Here is a 23,793-nt window from a genome sequence, read left to right on the forward strand (position 1 = left end):
ATCAAATAGTCTTATTTTACTGAACATTTTCTGGAAATGAAGCATGGGGACTACAGACTGCACCCAGAAAACAAGTCTATATTCTGTTTCAGCAGCCCATAAAAAGAGCCAACCCAACAGTTTCTATTCCCAAGTTATGTTTAACAACCTACCTCAATAGTTAGCCTTGCAGGGTGGTTTTCAAATAGCAATTGTTCTGCTATTTCCTGAACAGATTTGATAATTTCTTCCTTCTGATCAAGTTCTCTCATCAGTTCCTTCCAAATAAAAAGACAATTAGCTTTAGAAGCCAGGAGCAAATAATAAAAAAGGTCACATTCAATACTTATTTTTGACTATTTTAACAATGCTTACTGCATGGTAGTCCTTTTTCCGTGCTATATTTGTATTTCTTTCACTCCAGTCATATGCAACCTCCTCCTCTTCTTTCTCATTCAACCATATGAGTTCTCTGGTAGCGCGAGATACAAAATTGTGAAGGGTATCAAGGTGTCTTTCCTGATTTCTTGAGGTGTTCTTGAAAAAGATAGTAAAAGAAATCCATTATTTTTTTTTACTTTAAACCTTTTGTCATCGAAGTGGCAACCAAATAAAAGGTGGGACTGCCAATCAGCAATCTTACCAAGAGTTTTGCATATTGGCTCTCCAGTTTGTGCAATTTGTCTGCATAGCTGAGTTTAAGGGGAGCAGTCATCTGGATCTGTAAAGAACAAATTGGTTCAAAGAATATATATATATATATATATTTAAAATGAAACACATTGCACACATATGTATATGTGGGGTATATTCCTAATTTTTATATGCTGCTTAATATACAAAATCCCTGCACACTTAATATAACCACAACACTCCCCACCCCCAAAGCTGTACCTCACTGATTTTTGCTTCTTTAAGGCTTGACTCAAATTCTTCAATAGCTTTGTGGACATTCTTGTGATTTTCTAAATGGCTTTCAACGCTTGGCAAATCCGAACCCCATTCAGCTCGATCAAGTTGCACCTTGAAAGCAGAAGTTGAAAATTAAAGTCGAGCCCTCAAGCGGGTGAGGAAAATGATCAGGCACAGACTGAATTTTTTTTTAAAAATGTACATGTAAAGATGTTACCTGCATTTCATCTACCCATCTGAGAAGATCCTGAACAAACTTCATGTTGACTTCCTCCTCTGTTAAATTCTGATCGATAAATGCCGATTTCATCAGGGGTTTTCGGATCTGCATCAATTTGAGCGTTTGCAGTGCACCAGTGTCAACTCCTGTTATGTAGCTTTGAATTAACCGTGGTGGGAAACCTGGGGTGTATGCTGGGGTGATGGCTGGAGTCATTCTTGAAGAAAGACCCGATGATAAACCTGATGTTAGACTCGATGATGTCAAGGAGGGTGATAAGCCCTGGCTCAGTCCAGAGTTTAAGCTGGGGCTGAAGTTTGGTGCAAATCCTGAGTTTAAGCTTTGTGTTATTCCTGATATCATCATCTTGGTCTGTTCTGTAGTCAGTGTCCTCCCCTTGCTGTAGATTGAGGAGCACTCTGCTCTTAAGGCCATAAGGTCATCTCGCACTTTTGCAACCCTGTTTCAAAAACCAGAAAAGCATTTACTGCAGAAGTGAAAAGATCTGGATATCGTCTCGGGATTTTCATGAATTCTCATCGTTTCAAAAACAAAGAATAATGAAACTATCTTGTATTTTGTGTAAAATAAAAAGGAGAGGGTTGTTATTAAGAGTTCAATCCACACATTCCGGTAAACCTTGATGATAAACTGATAGATATATTAGGAATTTTAAAGTGCAATGGAGCTAGATGGTAATGTGCCAAGTAATAGTGTGTGTCTGGGCATAATAAAGCCATCATAATGAAAAGTAGTGCCTCTGGGAAAGGCAGAGACAGGATCAAACTCATCCTCCTCTTTAAGAATAGAATGTAAGGATTAAAGTAATATACAGTACTGTTGTAACAAGTGTAGCCTCAAACACAACTATTATAAGGTAAGAGAAAATTGAAGGGATCCATTTTGTCTCTGTGTGATGCTTCCCAAGCATCTCTTTAACCGTAGGCACAAAAAGAATATCTATTGTGAAGTGGATTCTCTGTGGATCCTCCTCAATCAGTAGTGATTTCCACAATCAAGATGGAAAGTGTTCAGTCTATTACAGTAGCAAGACTCTCCCCAGAGAAGCTGTGGGGGTCAGGGCTGACCCAGGAGGTATTGGTGCTTGAGGCAAAAAAACCTCCAAACAAACAACCACCGCCCCTCAACCTCCTCTGCCACGGGCATGCCATGCCCCCTCCTCTTCCTCCATGGACATGCCACGCTGCTGTCACACCCCCCACTGCTGGACATGCCCTATACTGCTGCCATTGTTGTCAAGTTAGGCCCTTTGCTCTAAGTGCACCCACTTCACAGCAACCTTAACAAACAGCAGCAGGAAAGACAGCCACTGCAGCAGCACGCACCAGCCGTAGGGGTATGGCAGTGGTGGAGGCAGGGGCACGGCGCACTCCTCAGGCTCCAGATCTGCCACCTGATCTGCAACTGCCTCGCCTCAGCTCATGGGCTGTATCTTTGGAGAATGCAGTTTCTACAATACATTTTTGCATGTGAATGTATCCGTGGGAGCAGATGGACCAAAGAAGTGTGAAAACTTGCTTGATCACATTGAGCTCAATGGGACAAATTTAGAGAAAATTCAGCTTTGGAAAAGTTTTTCTGTGCATTAGCAGGAAGAAGAAGAAGAAGAAGAAGAAGAAGAAGAAGAAGAGGAGGAGGAGGAGGAGTTTGAATTTGATATCCCGCTTTATGACTACCCGAAGGAGTCTCAAAGCGGCTAACATTCTCCTTTCCCTTCCTCCCCCACAGCAAACACTCTGTGAGGTGGGTGGGGCTGAGAGACTTCAAAGAAGTGTGACTGGCCCAAGGTCACCCAGCAGCTGCATGTGGAGGAGTGGGGAAGCGAACCCGGTTCACCAGATTACAAGTCTACTGCTCTTAACCACTACACCACTTTAAAGAGACAGATACTTAAATGCCTGTGTTTGACAATCATTTATGTGCATAGTGGGGTGTGGGGAGAACAACTGGCAATATCTCAAAGCATCAGCGCTGTATAAATATAGCCAAGGATATAGGATATAGGAGATCATACTAGTGCACTAAGAAGTTGCATACTATGGCTATATTGAAACATAATGCTAAATTATGGGCTGATGTTTCACAACAACAAGGCTAGCCTCCCACTGGGCTTATGCACTCTCCCCTTTCTCTCTTCTTTCCAGCTTGGTCATGAATAGCAGACTGGAAGCTTCCACTTCCAGTTTTGGATTAACTGCAGTTTAGTGTGTAACCAAACTGTGGTTAATCTTAACTATGGTTAGGAAAAAAAAGTGTGGTTTGAAATTGGCTTGTTTCCACTAGCTGGATTTAAGCTTAGCCGCAGTTCAGGTTGGACAACATGGCAAGCTACAGTTAAGCTAAAATGAAAATAAAGCTTAGACATACACTACATGTCAGAGATGCTTGCAAAATCCAATAAGCCATTTAGTGTAACGATCTAGGCAGCCAAGCCACAATCTACAGAGGAAAAAGGTTTTGCCATATTGCCATGCCATTTAAGTTATCTAGTTCAGGACCATTTTAGTTACATCTGGGAGATTGGAATTTCTGGTGTATGTGGACATCCTTTTACTTTTAGTGTATTTCTGTTAAAATTGCAGATATTACCAGCTGCAGCCTTCATTATGCTTTTGCATAGCTACTGATAGGAAATAAGATGAATGCTCCAATTTCTTTCTTTTTACATGTTATTTGATTTATCAATAGCATAATAGCATCATCTCATTAATTTTCAATTCTGAAAAGGAAAAAATCCCTAGAATAAACTAGTAAAAGAAAAGAAAAATATATAACTCAGGTGAGCATAGAGCTTGTTACAACTAAGTATTGTCATATGTCTACACAGCTTACTCTGCATCAGAAAAAGAAAGAAAAGGGGCTTTCATGGGCTAGAGAATAAATTCTTAAGCATATATTCACATAAGCTCATATTTCTATATAACATAAATGCACAAACCTCTGGACCAGCTGATCTGCCTGATAATATTTTCCATCAATAAGAATCTGGGCATCCAAGACTTGCTGACGCAGCAGATTCTCACATTCAAGTAGATAACCTGCGATCTCAGCTTCATTCTGGAACTGCAGACCTGATTCTAATCGCTTTGCATCCTGTGTTAAAAATACAAATTGAATTTAATCATGCATTTAACTGGAGAAGAAACTTTATATAAAATACAATGAATATTTTGTACCATTATCATATTCTGAAAATTATAATAGTTACAATAGTTTACAATAGTTTACAATAGTTATCTTTATTCAGACATGCTTTACAATGTTTATCTGTGGATTAACATGCATGGTAAGATAAACCCAAGGTGAAAGTCACATTATCACGGTGATGACCAACTAAATCATATTCAGAATAAACTCATTAAGATCAGCGGACTTAAGTTAGTCCATTGTTTCAATGGATCTAATCTGAGTATGACAGTCAGATACCTCCCAGATACTTGGGGGTTTTTGGATACCAATCCACATGTTTATATATACATAAAACAGCATGCTTCGTCCAGTGTGTGTAGCAAAATAAGGTGAAAATGATATTTAGACAGCTAAACCAATGTTCATGTGTAAAAACCCATAATATTAAACTTCCTTAACCCAACACACACACACTGTGTGTGTGTGTGTGTGTGTGTGTGTGTGTGTGTGTGTAGATTGTGACACTTAAAATATCAAACATTTTAGCTTTTTCTTTCATCAGTAACACCACTAGATTTCAAGTCAGCCATTGGAAACTAAGGTGATAGTCTTCAGAATGATGAGAATCGAGAGAGTTTACAGCAAAGTGCAAAACTTCAAGTGTCCCAGGATCAGACTTTTTTCTGTTGGAAAAAATTCCCGTTCTGAGTTGCTGCAACTTTCTACATTAAAATGCCTTCCAAAAGGTTCCAAAAGCTTTTTCTTTGTGATGGCTGAAGTGCTTTCAAAAATGGTTACAAATGTTGCTACACACCTTTCTAACATACGCCATTGCAAAGACTTGCAGGCGATATTCTTTTTTACTGAACAGGTTCGCCAGACAGTCTGTTTTTGCTGATGGCATTTGCCCTAAGATAACTACAGCTGATGCAATGGTTGGAGTCACAATAATGTAACAAAGGACTGATAGCATTTTGTAGGTTTGGAGGCTGGAGGAAAGCAGTGATAGGAGATTTGCTGGTGGCTTTTAAATGGTATTATAACTTGGCTATCAAGAGGTAGATGTCTTTAACTGCAAGGTGGTAGCTGGATAAAATTATATCATGACAGGGTTGTGGAGTTCCTTTTTAGTATCCTCAAGTAAAATACTAGGGTCTAAGCCATAGGCAGCATTGCTGGGGACATAACCTTTGCACCCATTCTAGAAATTGTAAGTCATCCTCCACCACAACCACAAGCTTGATTAACCTGTCGCATGACATTTCCATGCAGATGACCACATTCTTACAAACTCATTAATATTTCTATTTAAAAAACCATCAAATTATTGGATACTATAAGGAACAGAAAACTCCTGGATTTACAGACTGACCCCTCTAAAACCTAGGACTTGGAGAATATTGCCTAAAAGCATACATGCACTTTTAATCATTTTCACAAACCTTGCTTGCAAAATTATAGCACCTGTCTTCTTCCTAAGAATTGTCTCCACCCTTAGTATTTGCAGGGTGGAAACAGATGCTATTCTCAAGTGAGGCTGTGAACATATATTCTCCACCCTTAAAACAAATCACCTTGGAATCCAACAAGTGTATGAATTTAAAACATTTAACATTCTTTAAGCCTGTCCATTTTGTCTGCCACTTATTAACATCAGCTTCCACCTCCATTTTATACGACTGAGGAAATAATTTGCATGCTTTTCTAGGATATCCCAGTATGTTCTAGCCCCTGCCAACCAACAAAGAGGTACAGTATTCTTTTTGTCCTCATAATTCCAAGAGACATTGTGGTAATTCCAGTTATACAAACAGAAGACATCAAGCCAACAGATGGTGATTTGGTACTGGTCACCCAGGAAGTACATGTCTGTGCAAGAATTTTAATCCAGATTTTGCAGCTTCAACTCCACCCCTTTATCCAGTGGTCTATGCTGGGGGTTTTTATATACAGATAAGAAGACAGGAAACTAGCTATCCAAATACACTTACTGATTGCACAGCATTTCGAGCAAGCATTAGTTTGTCTTCGCAGCCCAGGCTGTCTCGCTGAATTCTGTTTGCAATCTGCTGCAGCATTTCTAACCTAAAAGAAGTCAGAAGTTAAGACAAATCACATGGGGCTGGTCATTAACATCTCGATTCTGCTACCAGATAAAAACGCACCACATTCTGCAGAATAATACCAGCACTTACCTGGTTCCTTCCTTGGGACCATTGCCAAAGCTTATACAAGAATTAACAAGGGTAGGACCACAGTTAACAGACAAGAAGTTTTCATTGGAATCAATGCTGGTCCGGGTGCTAGTGCTGTTACTAAATACAGAGTCACTGCTGTGGTAGCCGTAACTGTTCGCATTCATTTTTTTACAGCCAGAAAGCTATCCCGCTGGTCATTTAAAAAGTCGAGAAGACAAAATGCCTGCAAAAACATACAGCTTCCAGGGACTAGATGGCTTTAAGGACAAAAATCAAGCTCTGCATCCTTAAATAGGTCTCAGCATGCATATTCAAAGCCCTGCAAGTAACATTCTCATTCCTCTTCAGAAGACTTCGCCTTCAGCTATATATGCCAATGTGGGCTTGGCTTTTGTAGCTTGAATTGCCTGTGCAAGTATGGACTAATCAGAACGATTAGGGTGTTCACTCGGAAAGAGGGATGCCAAATATTTTATGTAAGGCTCATCCAATTTCAACAAACTAAACGATTTGAGGAGTGGGGAGGGAACTCCCCTTCAACAGTTTCACAACCTTTAGTCTCCCTACACTTAGCATAGATTTTTCAGTAGTTTCTCATCCAGGTCCATACCCACTTTGCTTCAGAAATGTTGCTTCAGAAATACTGCTCCCAAAACATACATTGGCCCCATACACAGCAGTCTAAACATTTGCTATAAACAGTATTAAAGCTTATGCTCTGGCCATGTCCCTCTTAAAATTATACATAGCCCCCGTTGGAAAGAACTAAAATGAAGTATGTGTGGTTTGTTCACTTTAAGTACATACAACATGCATTTATTAATTTTAAAAAATCAGGTCAAAATATTAAGATTAATCTTTATCTTCTAAATAGGAAAATTAGTGCCTGCTTGCCATATTGATGCCACTTTGTTGAATTTAATGGAGATACTGTGGTTTAAAATGTGATAGTGAATCAATTATTTGGACAGCTTCATCATTATGGGGTGTGTGTGTGTGTAATTCAGAATGTTTGCCAAAGTTGGTATATGTATTTTACCTCCTCCTGGCAATCAGTAATCATGTTAATGTCAAAAATGAAATCCAATGGCATTCTTTAGCTTTCAGCTCACAGAAAATCTCAATTCTTATTCATGTTTCAAATGGTAAATGAGCAGTTGGGATCTTCCTCTGTTGACCCTCAAGGATGATGCCTGCACACTATCTTCTCTAAAAGGTAGAGAGCTTCGTTCTTACTCCTATTATTCAATCATTTCATGTTCTATAAAACCCCACCCATATCATGCCATTGCTGCTTGAAGCTATAAACAAGTTGAGCTTTTCCTTAAAAGACTGTGCTGGCTTGCTATTTGGCCCTTGCATGCTTGGCGGAAAAAAATCGTACTGGCTGCTGAATAACATGTAATTACACGTGTTAACTCCGGGTGCATGGGTGCCCGTGATCCATGTCTGTATTAAAGTATACTACAAACTTATTGCTATGTGATCCTGTGACATGTCAGTTCCCTATCTATTGACTTCAGCACCAAGTTAATTAATTTATTTAGTTTCATAAACTGTATACACTGCTTGATTGTGAAAAGCCTCAAAACGGTTTACAAAAATATAAAACAAGAAAATCAAAACTCACACCCAAACTTTAAAACATCCAAAATACTAAAACGGATTAAAATTACCTCAACTTTCTAAGCATCAGGGTAAGCTTGTCTAAACAATCATGTTTTTAGCAGGCGCAGAAAAGAGTACGGTGGAGGCACCTGATCTCAATAGTTGATAGGATTGCTCTTATTAATCTACTCATCTTAAAGATACAGTAACATATATCATGGTGGGTTGTGTGTGCAAAAGGGGCTACCGATTAGGAGAGGAAGAGACACGGAAAGAGAGGTGGTCTGTATGCAAGTGAGAGTTGAAAAAGGATGGAGGAAAAAGAAGGTGAAGGTGAAAGTGGTGTGGGTATGTGCAAAGGGGCTGCAGAATAGGAGTTCAGAGAAGGCATGGCTATGTTGGGGGGGGTGATCTGTGAGCAAAGAAGAATTGAAAAACGGAAGGAAGGTGGAAGAAAAAAACAGAGTGAAAGTGAAAATGGGAATGCACAAGGGGCTGCAAAAAAAAGAAGGGAATAGGAGGCATCGGAATGGGGCGAAGAGGTAAACAGGGGCATGAAAGAATCTGCAGAGCAGGAGAGGACAGTGGCTTCATAGTTGGCCGGAAAATGGAAAGGGTGCTTAGCAGTAATGTGTGAGAAGAGGAAATGCAGGAGATTATGGGGGGGGGGTACTTTGTATGCAAGGGGGCTTGCACAAAAGGGTGAGAGGAGACATGGGCATGGGGGCAAAGGTAAAAACAGGGGTGCAAAGAGGGACTGCAGAAGAGAAGAAAGAAGTGGCTTCAGAAATGGGGTTGGGAAGGTGAATAGTAAGCTGAGCAGCTGTGTGGATTAGGAAATTAATGTGGGGGGAAGTGGCAGTGGGGTTAGCAAGCAGAGCAAGCAGGGGTGCAGACCCTAGTAATAAAATTAAACTTAGGTTTGGATGGATTTCTTATAATAAATGGTTGAGCCTATCAAATAAGATTCTAACTTGCCAATGTACCTAAAGTTGATTTTAAGTATTCTAATAAAAGTGCCCTTGTCCATTTCGCAAAATACCGCACTGGCCATTTTCAAACGAGCAGGCAGAGAAGCAAGCTTGTAAAACAAAAATACCAACATACCTTTCAACTTCTGGTCGAAGTGTTTTTTCTCTTTCCAACATAGCAATAATTAGCTTCCCCCACTCTTTCTCTATGTCATTTGGGTGGTAACCTTGAGGAAGCTTGATACGCCCAAATTCTATCCAAACCTTCAAAACAAGGAATGATTACATAAAGCCAGGATAAAAGGAAACAAGACCAGCATTCGAAAATACATTTTTTAAAAAATGGCTTACCTCCAGTAATTTATATAGGTGTTTGATTTTTGATTTCTCTATCTCCTTTGGTGGAATTTCTGTTTCTTTAAATTGTAAATATTGGTTATAAAGTGCCTAAAGAAAAACAAACAAGCATTGCTGTCATGTTTCTAAAAGATAGTTTTACTATTTACTCTGAATTGTTGGTCTGCTGAAGCTTTTGAAAATATTTTCATGCCCATAAGTGTGGAACCGGTTTGTGTGGGTTTACTCACTATCCTAACCAAACCCCTTCTTAGATTTACAATGGGAAGAGGAGAATTAAAATGTCAAATGCCTAATTCAACCTTCACTTGGCATCCCCATGCCTTAAATTCAAATATAATACTGACTATTCCAAGCACTGGCATTCATGGTTTCAATCCAGAAAACAGCAGCTGGCACAGAATTCTGTTCAATTTCTTCCTTCGGAATGTGACTTGACAGTCCAGACCCCAAACTTTGAGTTAGATGGGGCAATGGTTCGCACAGCCTCAGTTAAAATTTCATCTCAGTGCCTCCAAGCCAGGGGAATCCCCTGTGCTGCTCAATACTGACATGGAAGCTGTACAACTGGACTGTGTCTTCTTCCCAAATTTCTAGCAGCCCAAAGGCTACAATGTGTAACTAGCCAAGACCTGGCGAGCTTTTTACCTGCATGGGGTGATTGAGGGTCAAAATCTACAAGGTCAAAAGATAGCTGTATCGCTGACTACCCATTGTGTAAAAACTCTGTTTATGGTAAACTTTATTTGAGCTCCTCTGGGAGGAAGGTGGATATATGCATTTACATCGCTTCTCGGCCTTTTGGCTAAGATCAAGTGGATATATGCATTTACAGTGGTGCCCCGCAAGACGAATGCCTCGCAAGACGGAAAACTCGCTAGACGAAAGGGTTTTCCGTTTTTGAGCTGCTTCGCAAGACGAATTTCCCTATGGGCTTGCTTCGCAAGACGAAAACGTCTTGCAAGTTTGTTTCCTTTTTCTTAACACCGTTAATACAGTTGCGACTTGACTTCGAGGAGCAACTCATAGAACGCAGTGTACATAGTAGCCTTTTTTGTGGTTTTTAAAGACTTTGGTGATTTTTGAAGCTCTTCCAAAACTTCTTTTGCAGCCATTTGGTAAGTTAAACTTTTAAAACTTTTTTGGGGGGGGTTGGATTTTGGGTTGGGGTGTTTGGAATTCAAGGACTTGGTGTTGGGAAGGGGTTTGCAAGAATCTGAAAGCTTGTGTTTTTTTCTGCATTTTTATGATTTTCTGTGACCATTGGGCCACTCTGCTGTTTTTTTAAAAAAATTCTGGGTTTGAATTTTGAAATGCTCTTTACAGTATGTATGACTTTAAAGAGCACTTAATAAACTCTTCTTGTACCAAATTTGGCTTTGTTTGGATTTTTTTTTACCATAGGAACGCATTAATTGATTTTCAATGCATTCCTATGGGAAACCGTGCTTCGCAAGACGAAAAATTCGCTAGACGAAAAAATTCGCGGAACGAATTAATTTCGTCTTGCGAGGCACCACTGTAATTAATAAAACTAACATGACCAATAGAAGGCATAGCCTTCTCTCTGACATGCTAGCTTCCCATCAACAGAATGTTTTTATTCTGGGAAGCATTCAATTATGCAACTTGCACTACCACCCACACTCCCAGGAAAGCCCTACCAATGCTTTTCTTCTGAATTCATGGATTGTTTCCTGGCTATAAGTGAGGTTGGACTAAGAATCAGTGCTCTAGCTGGACAAGAGACAGGCTGCATCTGAGGGAAAGAGTTGAGAATTTTTGAGCCCAATATTATGTGCTCCAGCAGTGGCACACAAGGGAATATGAGTGGGCTGTTAATAATTTGTATAGGAGTTTGTAAATCATGCTCTAAATAGGTAGGTGATCCCTCTAAAAGAATTAATACAGAATGCACTTTATTCTGTATCTTGATAATGTAAACATTACCTTGAGTTCCACAGGATTGTTTGGAAACGCTCTGTCAGTCATCATCGTGGCATGGTGCCTGATCCACTGGATGAGGTAGTTCACCATATTCTGGTATTCAACCCACTTGACTTCAACATCCTAGCAAGCAAGTAGGAATAAAGTTCTATCAAAGCATTTTGTAGCACTGGAAGCCTACAGCAACAGATCTGACGGGCCGCTAAGCCAACTCAGAATAGGGTAGTGAGTCCTATAGCCATCTCTCTCTCTCTTGGCCCTTCGTGCTCCTACTGAGTTCCCTGTCATAATGCTGCAGTGATGGAAGAAGCCCACAGTTCAAAACTAGGGCAATCCACTTTCTATGCAACTCTTAGTATTCAGATTCTACATCGGCCCTATGCTTCTTTAGCTCCTGGTCCCAAAACCCCCAGTTCTTCATATCTCCCTTATCTGTATATCCATCTCCTTTCCATCACTGCACTGAATACGATGTTTAGGCCCAGCCGTAATTTCTCCTTTGCTTCTATTCATTTCATTCCCCTACCAACCATGTATCATGAGTTGGCAGTGCTCCGTGGCCCACTGGCACCTGTGCCATGCAGTCAATAAACTGTGCTTTGGGTGCGTAGGTCCCATGTCTAAAAGATGGGACAACATGCTCATTCTGGACAGAGTCACACTCCCTCTAAAGGAGAAAGTGAATAGGTACTCCTGGATAGATCTCTATCACTAGAGACACAAATGTCCCATGTGACTAGGTGTGCCTTTTACCTAAAGGTCAGCTATTCCAACTCCTTGCGATGCAGGAATCCTGCCCACGGCTGTCCCTGGGTAGGCTCAAACCACCAACCTTCTGATTAACAGCCAGATGCACTGACCCACTGCAACACCTTAGCTTTATCACATCCACCAGTTATGGCGGTTCCTACACTGGGATGGCCAGACCAATGTAGTCTATGTACTTGGTAACCTCAGGGCAGGATTGCTGCAATGGACTCTATGTAGGGCTTCCCTTGAGCCTGGTTTTGGAGCTCCAGCTGGTGCAGAATGTGGTGGTCAGGCTGCTGATGGAGGCACATGACCGACAAAAGGTGACACAATTGTAAAATCAGCTGCACAGACTTCTCACATACTACCAAGCCAGGTTCGAATGTCCAAATCCCAGCAATCAGATAATATCCTCTTTTCTTTACAATTGCCAGTGAAATTAACCCTTCTCCATGACAAGCTTGTTTTGTATGTGAACGTAGTTTGTAATTGCTAATATTTTACTTACATGTGCACTGATGCCTTCACCACCTTCTGGTACTTTGGGAAATGCATCATAAAGTGATGACACATAAGTGATTACTGACTTCTCATCAGGCGAGGAGACATCAACATCTAAAAAAAGACATGACACAGCTAATGTCTACCATACATACATTAGAGAGTTACAATTCCAATGCAGTCTGATGCTATGATCTACTAAGGATCCCATTCACAAACTCACCTTCGGGGTCCAGAAGTCTGGCAACACCAAGTTTTTCTGCTACAAAAAAAGCATGCTCTAAATTTGCAAGGTTGCTTTGAACAGCAACGGTATTCATGTCTATCAGGTCCGGCCTGCAAGACAAAAACAATAATTTAAGTTTGATTTTGGAAAATATTGTGGTAGGTAAGATCTTCATTAATTTCAGTGGATGCATTTATGAAGGATATAACTCTTTCGTTTAGTTAGAGGAGGGATTTTTCCTCCATACCTGGGATGCAACCTGTTTCAATATTCAGCTTCAGGAAGGAATTTCCCGTCAAATCAAATTATTTGCGAAAAATAGTGGATACCTTGGTCAGAGTCATTTCAGTTCTTTTCTAAACCCTAACTGTGCAGTCTCATCTCTCTGCTAGGGATAGGGCAAATCTCATGGGGATATTTTATGAAATGAAAGGGAGTTAAATGTGTTGAGATCCTGTAAAGGGTTGGGCTAATTGCCCTTCATAATAACATAAGAGAAGGCTGCTGGATCATGCCAAGGACCCATCTAGTCCAGCACCTTACTTCCACGAGGTCTGTATAATGCTGCACCAAGAGTTAAATTATTCCTTAGATCTTACATTGTCTGGTCTTCACACAGTCTCTTTTTAACATTCACAATTAGAGGTCTCTTTTTAACATTCACAATTTTCTAGAGGTCCACATACTGTCTGCATGTCTCAATTTTGGCAAGGTCCATCAATAGCACCTCTCAATCAGTTACTCCATCAATAGCACTATAAGGCTTTAAATTCTTTAAAGACTGATGTCTGGCTAGACTGACTCAGCAAAGCACATCCCCATTGGTATAAGTAGCATAGCTGCAGCCAAGAAATTAAGAGAAACGTAAGGATGTATAGTGTCTCCAGTGAGCACCTAGCAGACCCTGCAAAGCAGAAGTAGATGGCAGTACTCTATCTGAATGAAAATGTTACCCATAATTCAATCATTACCTAAGAGGAGATGCATCAGTGTAGATGATATTATATACAATTACGTTTTAAGCGGCAAAATAAAGGAGTTGATGTTAAGAAAGAGAAGTGAACATAAAAAGAGGTAAGTAACCAGTGGTAATTTCAGGGAACAACAGGGGACAAAAGGACTTATTCATTTCCCTGCTGACAGAATTAATGAGATACAAATTCTAGGGACCACTGGAATCATTCACAGAGTAAACCTGAATTTATTTCGCTCCCCAATTTTGGGTTCACGTTTTGGCAAGTTTCCCTTTGTGTAGAAGACCTATTCCAATTCCTTAAAACAGAAGAGGGATTTCAAGCAAAAAATGCAACAAAAACTCAGGACTTTAATATCAATAAGCTTTCCCCCATGACCTCAGTCTAAAGTTATTACAACAGACCCCTCTCACCCATTTGAATTTAAAGTGAAATTAATTCCTTCAACTGAAAAGGAAAAACAATAACATTTTCTACAGATTTAATATGCACATAAAGAACTACAAAGAATTGTTAGAAGAGTGAACTTGGAAAGCACTAATATTTTATGTCACAGTAATGCAGAAGAAAGATTAAGGAGGATTTCACATCATAGCATATACTAAGTGAATTGTAAAAACAACAACATTTATATCTGAAAGCAGATGCCTGCTGTTTTCATTTTGCTGAAATCCACGACATTTCACACATGCCGATAGTAATATAGCAAAACGTGAGATAAAAAACACAAAATGATGCCTGTTCAGCTGCTGACTTTTCAGGACAAGAAAGGGCAAGTTGTTATGCAAGCCTTGCCTGTTCATGGGAAAAGAAAAAACAACAAAACAGAAGCAATGATTATCTGGCTGAAAACGGGCAGCTAACAAAGTTTTCATCCAAGAGGGGGCAAGATTGGATTTTCTTCAAAACAAAATAATCCTATTAACTGCAAAGGTACCGTAAGTGCTTGTCACAGATTTCAAACTAATATTTCTTACTCATGGTACAGAACTGCATATACACCAAGGTAACCACTCTTAGTAAAAGTTGGTTAAAGCAATTCTAAAAAATGTTTAAAAACCTGAAGCATTTTTATTAGGGATTGTAGGGAAAGATCTGCCAAAAAAGCTGAAAAACATCTTCATGTACACGACAACAGCTGCGAGAGTTTTAATAGCACAAGGATGGAAGACTGAAGAAACCCCAACTAAAAATCATGGCAAGAAAAATGGATGGACTATGCAGAACTGGCAAAACTTACATACAAGCTACGGGACAAGGATAACTGTGACTTTAAAGATGAATGGGAACCCTTACAAAGTATTTGAAGACGCAGCAAAGTGAACTGGACTCCTTGGCTGGCTTTGAATAAACATTCACAAACTTTTTATTGATAATAATCAGCTAAATAGTTTGAGGATCTATACAACTGTGTAGCATGCAGAAAACAGCATTTTTAGAGAAATCAAAGACTGGAGCTGAGGAAGTCGGGGGTGGGTTTTGTGGGGGGAGGGACGGGGAGGGAGGAAAAATGGGGGGGAATAAGGATTATATGTTTTGTTTTAATTTTGAATAAAAAAAGTTTTTAAAAAAGCAATTCTCAAAAATGTTTTGCCAACCAGCTTTTAACATAGTTCTTAAACAAGAGATTGAAACCAAGCTATCCCTGGCACTATGTGTGCACCAAGCCTGAGTACGTATGTGTATGTATATATATCCCCATGTTCAACATTCACAGAAAAATGCTACCTTGTGCAAATTCTAAAATCTTTCAAATTGTGACATCATGCATACAATAGGAATATTATACTCAACAGTGTGCCTCAAGGGATAAATGACCCAGCCTTTAGTCATAACACTGTGAGTCATTCTATGGCAGGGATTTCAGAGAAGCTGGGTATTTGCCACCGAAGGAAGCACACAAATAACTCAGAAAGAGAGAAAATAATTCACTTGAAAAAATCCCAGCACTACATGTGCCACACCCAAAATAAACCGCTCACTTTCCAAATACATGATGTGTGTTTTTTCCTTTTTACTTCTGAAAAGGCCCCTCTTCTGTCAGACCTCTAAACAATATGGAGATAATGTGTTAGTTAACTTAATTATGATGGGCAGCACAGAAAACTCTTTCAGATATTCTCCGAGATTTTTTAGGCTGCTTTCCATAATCACCCTTGTTCTCCCCACTCCAAAAAGCCACCCCTGACGTTTGGGAGGCCTTCCGTAGTGGAATCTAATGGAGCAGAAGGGGATGGAAATGAAACTGGGCAACAACATTTCAATGCACAGAAGTTTGTATGCATGAGCTATTGAAGATCCAGGCACAAAAACAGAGGATAAAATGCAGCTATAAGACAGACACCAGAGAACAGAGCTGCACAAATCAGCGGTGCTCCCTAAATACATTTTGTTCTTACAAGATTTTGCTTAGAATGTGCTACAAAGGAGGGGGAAAGGCTGTAAAAACTGCAACACATCTAAGAATAAAATAAAACTATGGTCTTGCGGCAGAACCAAGCTAGAGGTTGCTGTACAAAGGACGCACAAAATTTCTTATGCACATAAGCAAGCAAACTTAAGGCCCTGTTTCTATAAATATATAACATGTTTCTTCTGGTCTTGTGGTTAAGGAAGAGAAAAGCTTAACTCATGTCTGGGATCGGAAAACATGCCTCAGCTGCTGTGCTGCACCAAGCTAAAAGGAAAAGCAATGCAACTGCAAGTTCTTCTCCAGGAGTAACCTATTTTTGTAGAGTCCTGGTAAACTGTGGTTTGCCTTATTATGATGTGCAAACCAGGCTAGGAAATTCTCATGTTTTTCATTCCCCCGCCCTGAAGTGCAGCTTCTCCCAAACCTGGGTGCTACTTCTAAACTCCCTCAAATTTAATAAGCCACTTACGATAAAGCACTGTAAGAGGGAGTTGTTCAGAAAGAAAGGTACATGTTCTGTGCGTATACAAACCCAAATTCACATCAAAAATAAAGGATAATTACAATAGATTAACTGCTGGATCACAAATCTAAGGACAAATTCACAGCAAACACAGGACAACCACAGCAGAAAAAAGCTGGGGATGTTTACAGAGTTTGACCATCACAGATTTGCTGGCATATAACCCCAGAATATTCTCAAGCAACCCAACCTGTTTAAATTAGGGTTGCGACTGGGTTTGCAAACCAGCTGGTATTTTATTGCTCTGACCATTATTTTCTACCAGGTAACCTGTACTAGCTGCTAGAAAAAAACATCAACCTCATAACCAGACAAGGATTCCACCCAGACAATGCCCTTGGCTGTACATTTTACCTTACCGATTCCATTCTGTGTCTACCTCAACCAGCTAAACCTCTTCAGGTTCTGCCCTGGTTCCACCTGCTGGTATCAAACTATTTTTTGGTTAACAACCCTAGTTGTGCCTATGGGATTATGGTATCTGGGCAGGGTGATTATGACCTCATCTCACACTTGGTGGATGCTTGGACGTGACAATCAGAGACCAAAAGGGGGGGATAATTCATACAACCATATAGAAATAAGTTGTTCTGCCACTTCAACAAATGAAACTTAGGGGCAGCAATTGTAGGATGGGGGGGGGGAGTAAGTATTTCTTCACACAAGACATATCTGATGTATTGAATTTACCAATATGTGGTAGTGGCCACAAGCGTAGATGGTTTTTGAAGGAGATGCTAGCTATGATGGCTATACGGAACTCCCAAGTTCTTAGGCAGTGGGCTACAGAAAACCAGTTCCTGGTGAGCAACAGAGGTTATTGTTTTCAAGCTATGCTTTGACCTTCCCATGTGTGTTTTGTTGGCCACTCTAGGAAGCAGGATGGTGCGGCTATGGCTCCACTTATCTTCTTATAACTTCCATTAAAGAAGAGCTTTCCAAACAGTGAGTCACAACACATTATTGTGTTGGCTGTGGTGTGTCGGTATGTCACGCGATGTGTGTCCGTATCTCTTATAAGGGGTTAGTTTAGCCTCCAGTTTGCTAGTAAAACTGAATTACCATGTCACAAAGTGATGCATGTCTAAAAAGTGCATCACCAACATGAAAAGTTTGGAAAGCTCTGAACTAAAGTTTCACCATCACAGATTTGCAGGCATATAGTCCAGAATATTCAGAAGCAGCACTTCAAAACACTGCACCCCACAAAGTATGTCTTAATTGCTTAAATGGAGGGGTAAAGGGCATAACAAACCACCTTAACAGTAAAATTAAGATGCTGCAGGTCACTGTTAATTAATTCTTGAAAAGCGAGTAAACTCAAGACTGGAATTGGGGAACCTGTGACCCTTAAGATGCTGTTGGGTAATATTCCTATAATTCCTGAACACTGGCCATGCTGGCAGGGGCTGATGGGATCTGGGAGTACAACAACTGGATGGCCACATATTCCTCATACCTGCCCTAGATTCTGTCAGACTCAATCCTATCACTTGCCAGATTCACCCAGAAAATGCTCTACAACGTACCTTCGTGATTCCATCTTCTCTACTCCAAACTGCTAGACTTCTCTAGGTTATACTCTGCTCCACTTCCTGGCCCCACAGTATTTTTCAAACCAAATGTATACAACTCTAGTTGTAACCATGGGATTATGATACCTGGTCAGGGTGATTATGATGACATAATAACTTTATCCAGCACTTGGGCATGACTACCAAGCAGGCAAAAATAAAGGCCAATTCATACAGCCATATGAATTGGCCTCACATTTGCTTGCCAACAGTTAGATCCAAGGAATTGGTACAATAAAAACATGAGCAACAATGCATGACTGATGCTATTCAGTTTAAAAAAAAGAAAGCTGCCTTTAAGCAGTAAATATGCACAAGCATTTTCGGGACAGGCAATTAGCCAAAACAGTTTTAATCTCCCGAGAAGCAGGTTTAATGCTGTGCTTAGAATGCTGTGATTAATCTTTGACTGAAGCAAAAAGAAATGGTATGGTGATATTTCTTAGTCCACATAAAAGTAACGGTAGGTCTCCTATTCTGGGAGTATTACTATCAGCAGAGGAGCCAAGGCTGGAAGTGTAAAATTAAGTGAACACCCAAGTATAATCTTGTTTGTTTTTTTAATTGTTGTAATTAGATAATGCATGCACATATGAAAAATTCCTAGCCTCCATACTCATAAAGGATAATAATGGACAGGTGCGTGAGACAGCCATACATTTCTCTGCACGAGGGAATTGCTAAAAGCCATCAAAGACCATGCCAGGACATGCGCTGCTCATTAAAAATAATGCACGTGACTGAAGAAGGAATGGAAAGATTTCTGATTTAGACAACGCCTGTCACACCTTCTCACTGAAGAGGCTTCACTTACAGAAAATGTTGTGATTCCATTAGACCATATTCAGTCTAAAATGAAATGAATTATGCAAAAGTCAGGATGACATATTAAATGCTTTTGATGTAAGTTTAGCTCAATTTGGTGTGCACCTTTGCATTTTGACATATTACCTCACTTACACAACCCACCTTTAGCCTTATTAGTGACTATACCTCATTCATGAGGAAATATGAGTGCATTTCAATTGTTCAAAGCCAATTGCCTACATTTCATCAGTAACCCTTCAAACATTAACTGCAAGTTAGGCCTGCTTGATTATTGCCATATTGCAAACTGGGGTTGTGGGTGGAGCTGAGCAAAGTTTGGCCTGCCTGAAGTCAGCTAGCCTACTGATAAACAAGAAGATCTGAACAGAATAAATTTCAGACCCTTCATTCACACTCTTAGCTATTATTTCACAGCAGTGGTGGCTTCTTCCTCCATCTAGCACACCGCCTGCTTGGTGAGTCCCTGCGTGCTGCGCTAAACCGGCACAGCGTGGGGACTCTCTTCCAGAGCTCTGGAAATCGCTTCTGCACATGCCCAGGTGCCAGAAATCGCAGCTGTGCAAGTCTGTGGCGCCGGAAATCGCTTTTGCGCAGGCACGATTTTCGACGTCTGGGCATGCGCAGAAGAGATTTCCAGTGCCACAGATGCACAGATGCGATTTTCAGCGTCACGCTGCGCCAGCCCGGCCCACGGAGGTTCTTTGCGGGAGTGATCCGGCCTATGCCCGGTAAGCCTTGCCCCTGATCTAGCAGAAGGACTTTCTCCTTCATATCTTCACATTGACTAAACACAACGGGAAAGATCCAGCTAATCCTTTCTCTAGAAAATATTATTATGTACAGGATTCACCTAATGAGCCCCATCAACAGAAGGCCTGTGCAAGGACTTCCACTTGAACAATGGGGCTTTCCCCCTCCTCTCCCCCCAAATTGGCGGGGGTGTGCGCGGTGGAGGCAGAATAATCCCTAGAAAAACACAAGGGGAGAGAAGAGAGGGGAATGTTCCATTTGGCAAGCTCAAATGCTTGCTCAGAGAGAATAACTGGAAGAGTGTGATGTAGAATTCCATCCATATAATCCATCCACGTTGCCTTGGAAGCAGAGTTGAATGGGAAGCACATTCCAGCTTCTAGTACCTGCTTGGAAACTAAGGGCCACAGGGAGGCTGCATCCCATGCCTTGTATAAACAACACTGCAGCAAGTGCAAGGCCAACCTGGCCCCATCCATCGGGCAGAGAAAGGAGCAGCTTCTCCCTGCCTGCCTGTTGCTCTGGGGCTGCAGAACCAAAGGAAGACAATGCTCTAGCAAAGCTATATAGGCCAAAGGACTAAGGACTGCTGCTGCTGCGTGCGCTCTCTTTGGCTTTGTTTGTTTTTGTATTATTACAACCTGCTATTTGTACTGTAATTCACATTAAGAATCATTTGATTGATTGGCAGGGTGTATTTACTCAGAGTAAGTAAATAAATAATGAAAAATCTTATCAACAAAGTGCTCTCAAAATTCTAACCCCCAGTTTAGATCTCTCACCAACTGTTCACACATACAGCAACATAAGGGTTGGAAGATGGTGACAAAATAAGTTTGCTTAAGGTGGTAGTAAAGAAATCTCAGCACTCTTCAAATCCAAATTTTTGCACTGATGGGCACAGTATCTTATCACTGTGAAGTTAAAAAACCACTTGGACAATTAGGCAATGACTGCCTTGAAAAGGAAATATAGCACAGCTTTCCCATGCTAAGAAAAAGGGAGTCATGTAATCAAAGAGCTAAATGAACTTTTTTTTTTTAAAGTAACACTGGAACTGAAGGAATGTAACCACAGGATTTATTCCTTCTAAGCCTTGTCCCCAGCTAGGGATGAATGAATAAATTAACATTAGTGGATAAGTAAAATTAATTAATAACTTCCAACAGGTATTGGCAGATGAAAATGATGGATATTTCGGAGCTGGCCGATCTGACCGGAAGAGTCTGCGACCAGAAGGGGGAGGAGTACCAGGAAGAATGGACGAAATTTAAAGACTATTTAGTTAAATATGTTAAGTTAAATTAATTAGAGATGCTTGCAAAAAACAGATAGGCTTAGGATTGAAATGGGTAATGTGATGAATTAATATGTTTAGTGTGGAATTTGAAAGAAAGAAAGATGTTAAGTGATTAAGTTAATTTTATAAGAATATTGGTTTTGGAAAACCGTTAGAATGATATCCACTGAAATTCAACCAGGGGGATACGAGGAAGTCATTTAACAATGTTACTAAGTTTGGTTTAAATATGGTTGAGATTTATGTTTGTTTATTTGTTTGTTAATTTTTTTTTTTTTGGAAAATAAAAAAAAAATGGGGAAAAACCCAACTTCCAACAGGTATTTGAGCTATACAGCTACTGCGCTTTAAGAAAAGGGGATGTCTCCAAATGTTCTCCACCTAAAGGGTAGTGGGCATCTTCCCAAAATTCCACAATGCAGCACCAGAAGGAAAGAGCTGCCACTTTGGCAAGGCAATGCACCCTAATCCCTCTTCAAAGTACTAAATGAACCTAGCTTAATAAGATCTGAAAGAATCAGAGGCATGGCAGAGGCCACCCTAATATAATATTTTGCTTGTGCTTAAGCCTAAGAAACATTAGAATGAAACGGCCTGCACAATTATTAATAAAGTTGCAGACACCTTAGCATTCTGAAATGTAGCATGATCCAACCCAAGTTAAACATGTGTAGCGATTGCTGGCTTATGCTCCATTTCTTTAAGTGTAAATATATAAAGCGACTTAGTGCTAAGATCCACTATGAAAAAGTATGCCTGTAGAGTACATTAAAGACATTTGAATCAACCTGGAAGCTTAGTTCCCTTTCTCAGTCAGAAAATCCTTAGTATTGAGGGCTCCATTGTAGCCAAGACATGTAGGGTCCTCACAAAACGTCTCTATTCAATAAAATGAGGCTTACCACATTCCTTCCTTCTCTTAGTAGAGCTTTTATTTTCCCTTCAAAAGATAAGGCAATGGTAAGCTATTCTTTAGAAAATGGCAAGCAGAAACTAGCAATTGCAAAAAAATAAAATAAAAAATCTTCTGTCTTCCTTTCAAACGTATCTCAGCAATCCAAGGCTTGACACTTAGTAATGTTTTGTTTCTTTCTGATTTGTAGCTGGAGGCAGTCAACAAGTTGCGGCAGATGTTGGCATCACCGCTTCTCCTATCCTCAAGGAATGCACTCAAGTTAGATCCTGATCGCCTGCAACATGTTTTAACATCACTATGGTACGGCGTGTGCCAGCATTTGTCCTGCAGCCTGGCATGAAACAGAAGTTCCAAACCAAAGCTCCGCTGCGTATGACTGGTTTGCCTTGAAGGAGGGTTCAGACTTTTGAAAACTTTCCCCACCTAGAATTCTTTTCCTGTTCTTCTGCCACATTTGTAAACATCTGGCAGTTCACATGGCTGTGTCTGCTGCATGAAATCATCTGCAGGGCTAAATTTCTGCTTCTGCATGTGGCCTTTTGTTGGCTTCTCTTCCTGTTCTTTGCAGGGAGGGCTACTGTTCCACACCTCCCCATACCGATAAAGCTTTCAAATAGCCCATTCAAGTCGAAGGAAGCCTTCCCAGCACTTTCAAAAGGCCCGGAATTGGTCTCTTAACATTCCCTTTCTAATGTAATCGTAAACCATTCAGAGATGCAGCCAGTAAATATCTTTACCATTTATTTGCCCTTCTGGGTAATAATTCCCAACCTTTTCAATATCCTTCCTATAATGTTGTGCCAAGAACAGTACACAATAGTCCAGGTGCGCTCTTCACTAATGTCTCTGTTATAGGAGCAATTTTCCTGTGCACACCTTCTCCCCAAGTTTCTGTTCTCCTGGCTGCTACCAGATAATCCAATTTATTGGCATTCACCAGATTGTATGAAATGAGTGAGCAGTAGGAAAATAAAGTGGGGAAATGCATGTTGAATGAACAAGACAAAGGACCCTTTTATAGTTACGTCTCACGTATGCACCTTTACAATGTACACAAAACATCTTGACCTCTGCTGCCCAAGGACTCCTTAGTGCCCACGCACAATTTAAATGCAGTCTAAATATGCATTTGCTTGCGTTGTGCCCTCCTTAGCCTTGCCTCTCCCCATCTCTTCCCTCTCTCTGCTGGTTTATGTCTCTCACTGTGACCTTCTCACTCAGCTTCTGATGTGTTTGCCCTGCCTTAATGTAGGTTATAGGCATGGCTGTTTGAGATCCATGTGAATCTCCATCACAAGGCAACTACTCAGTTACCTGGGGTGGTGAAATGAGCATGAACTAACACAAGAGGGAGACAGCACTTAGAAAGCAAGTACAGATTATTTATTCATATGTGCAGTTAGTGGAAAGAAAGCAACAAAAAACAAACACTCTCCCAGATCTTCTTGAGAAGCATGTGTCATGAAGACCCCAAAAAGATATTCTACTTCAGACGCATGGAACAGGCAGACACAATTCTTGTTGTACAATGTTGTTGAAGAATTACACAATAAAGAGCCATTATTTTATTAGTCAATAATCCTTATAACATGTGAACAACAAAAACCACAACAACAAAAAACACTTGTAGGTCTATAAACAACTGAGAAGCCTCTCCGTCTTTGTCCTTTTCGCTCATTCTCACACTACTTTTTCG

General features: G+C 40.4%; 1 protein-coding gene across 14 annotated transcripts in view; it reads right to left on the reverse strand.

Moving 5' to 3' along the window:
• Window positions 1–23,793, reverse strand: part of LOC308583243 (dystonin-like) — a 313,796-nt gene that overhangs the window by 171,820 nt on the left and 118,183 nt on the right. For 11 of the 14 annotated variants that reach the window (XM_081187021.1, XM_081187022.1, XM_081187032.1 and 8 more), the window contains 12 exons: window positions 12,817–12,929; window positions 12,601–12,707; window positions 11,346–11,465; window positions 9,390–9,485; window positions 9,175–9,302; window positions 6,253–6,346; window positions 4,071–4,225; window positions 1,109–1,571; window positions 874–1,002; window positions 623–700; window positions 355–516; window positions 153–257 (listed from right to left, as the gene is read on the reverse strand). In XM_081187021.1, coding sequence (XP_081043147.1) covers window positions 153–257; window positions 355–516; window positions 623–700; window positions 874–1,002; window positions 1,109–1,571; window positions 4,071–4,225; window positions 6,253–6,346; window positions 9,175–9,302; window positions 9,390–9,485; window positions 11,346–11,465; window positions 12,601–12,707; window positions 12,817–12,929 — 1,750 coding nt within the window. Of the gene's footprint in view, window positions 1–152; window positions 258–354; window positions 517–622; window positions 701–873; window positions 1,003–1,108; window positions 1,572–4,070; window positions 4,226–6,252; window positions 6,347–6,456; window positions 6,858–9,174; window positions 9,303–9,389; window positions 9,486–11,345; window positions 11,466–12,600; window positions 12,708–12,816; window positions 12,930–23,793 lie in introns of those variants that run through there. The other 3 variants (XM_081187029.1, XM_081187034.1, XM_081187026.1) reach the window with 3 other exon arrangements.

This window comes from Podarcis bocagei (genome assembly GCF_964188305.1).
Source record: "Podarcis bocagei genome assembly, chromosome: 3".
Lineage (NCBI taxonomy): Eukaryota > Metazoa > Chordata > Lepidosauria > Squamata > Lacertidae > Podarcis > Podarcis bocagei.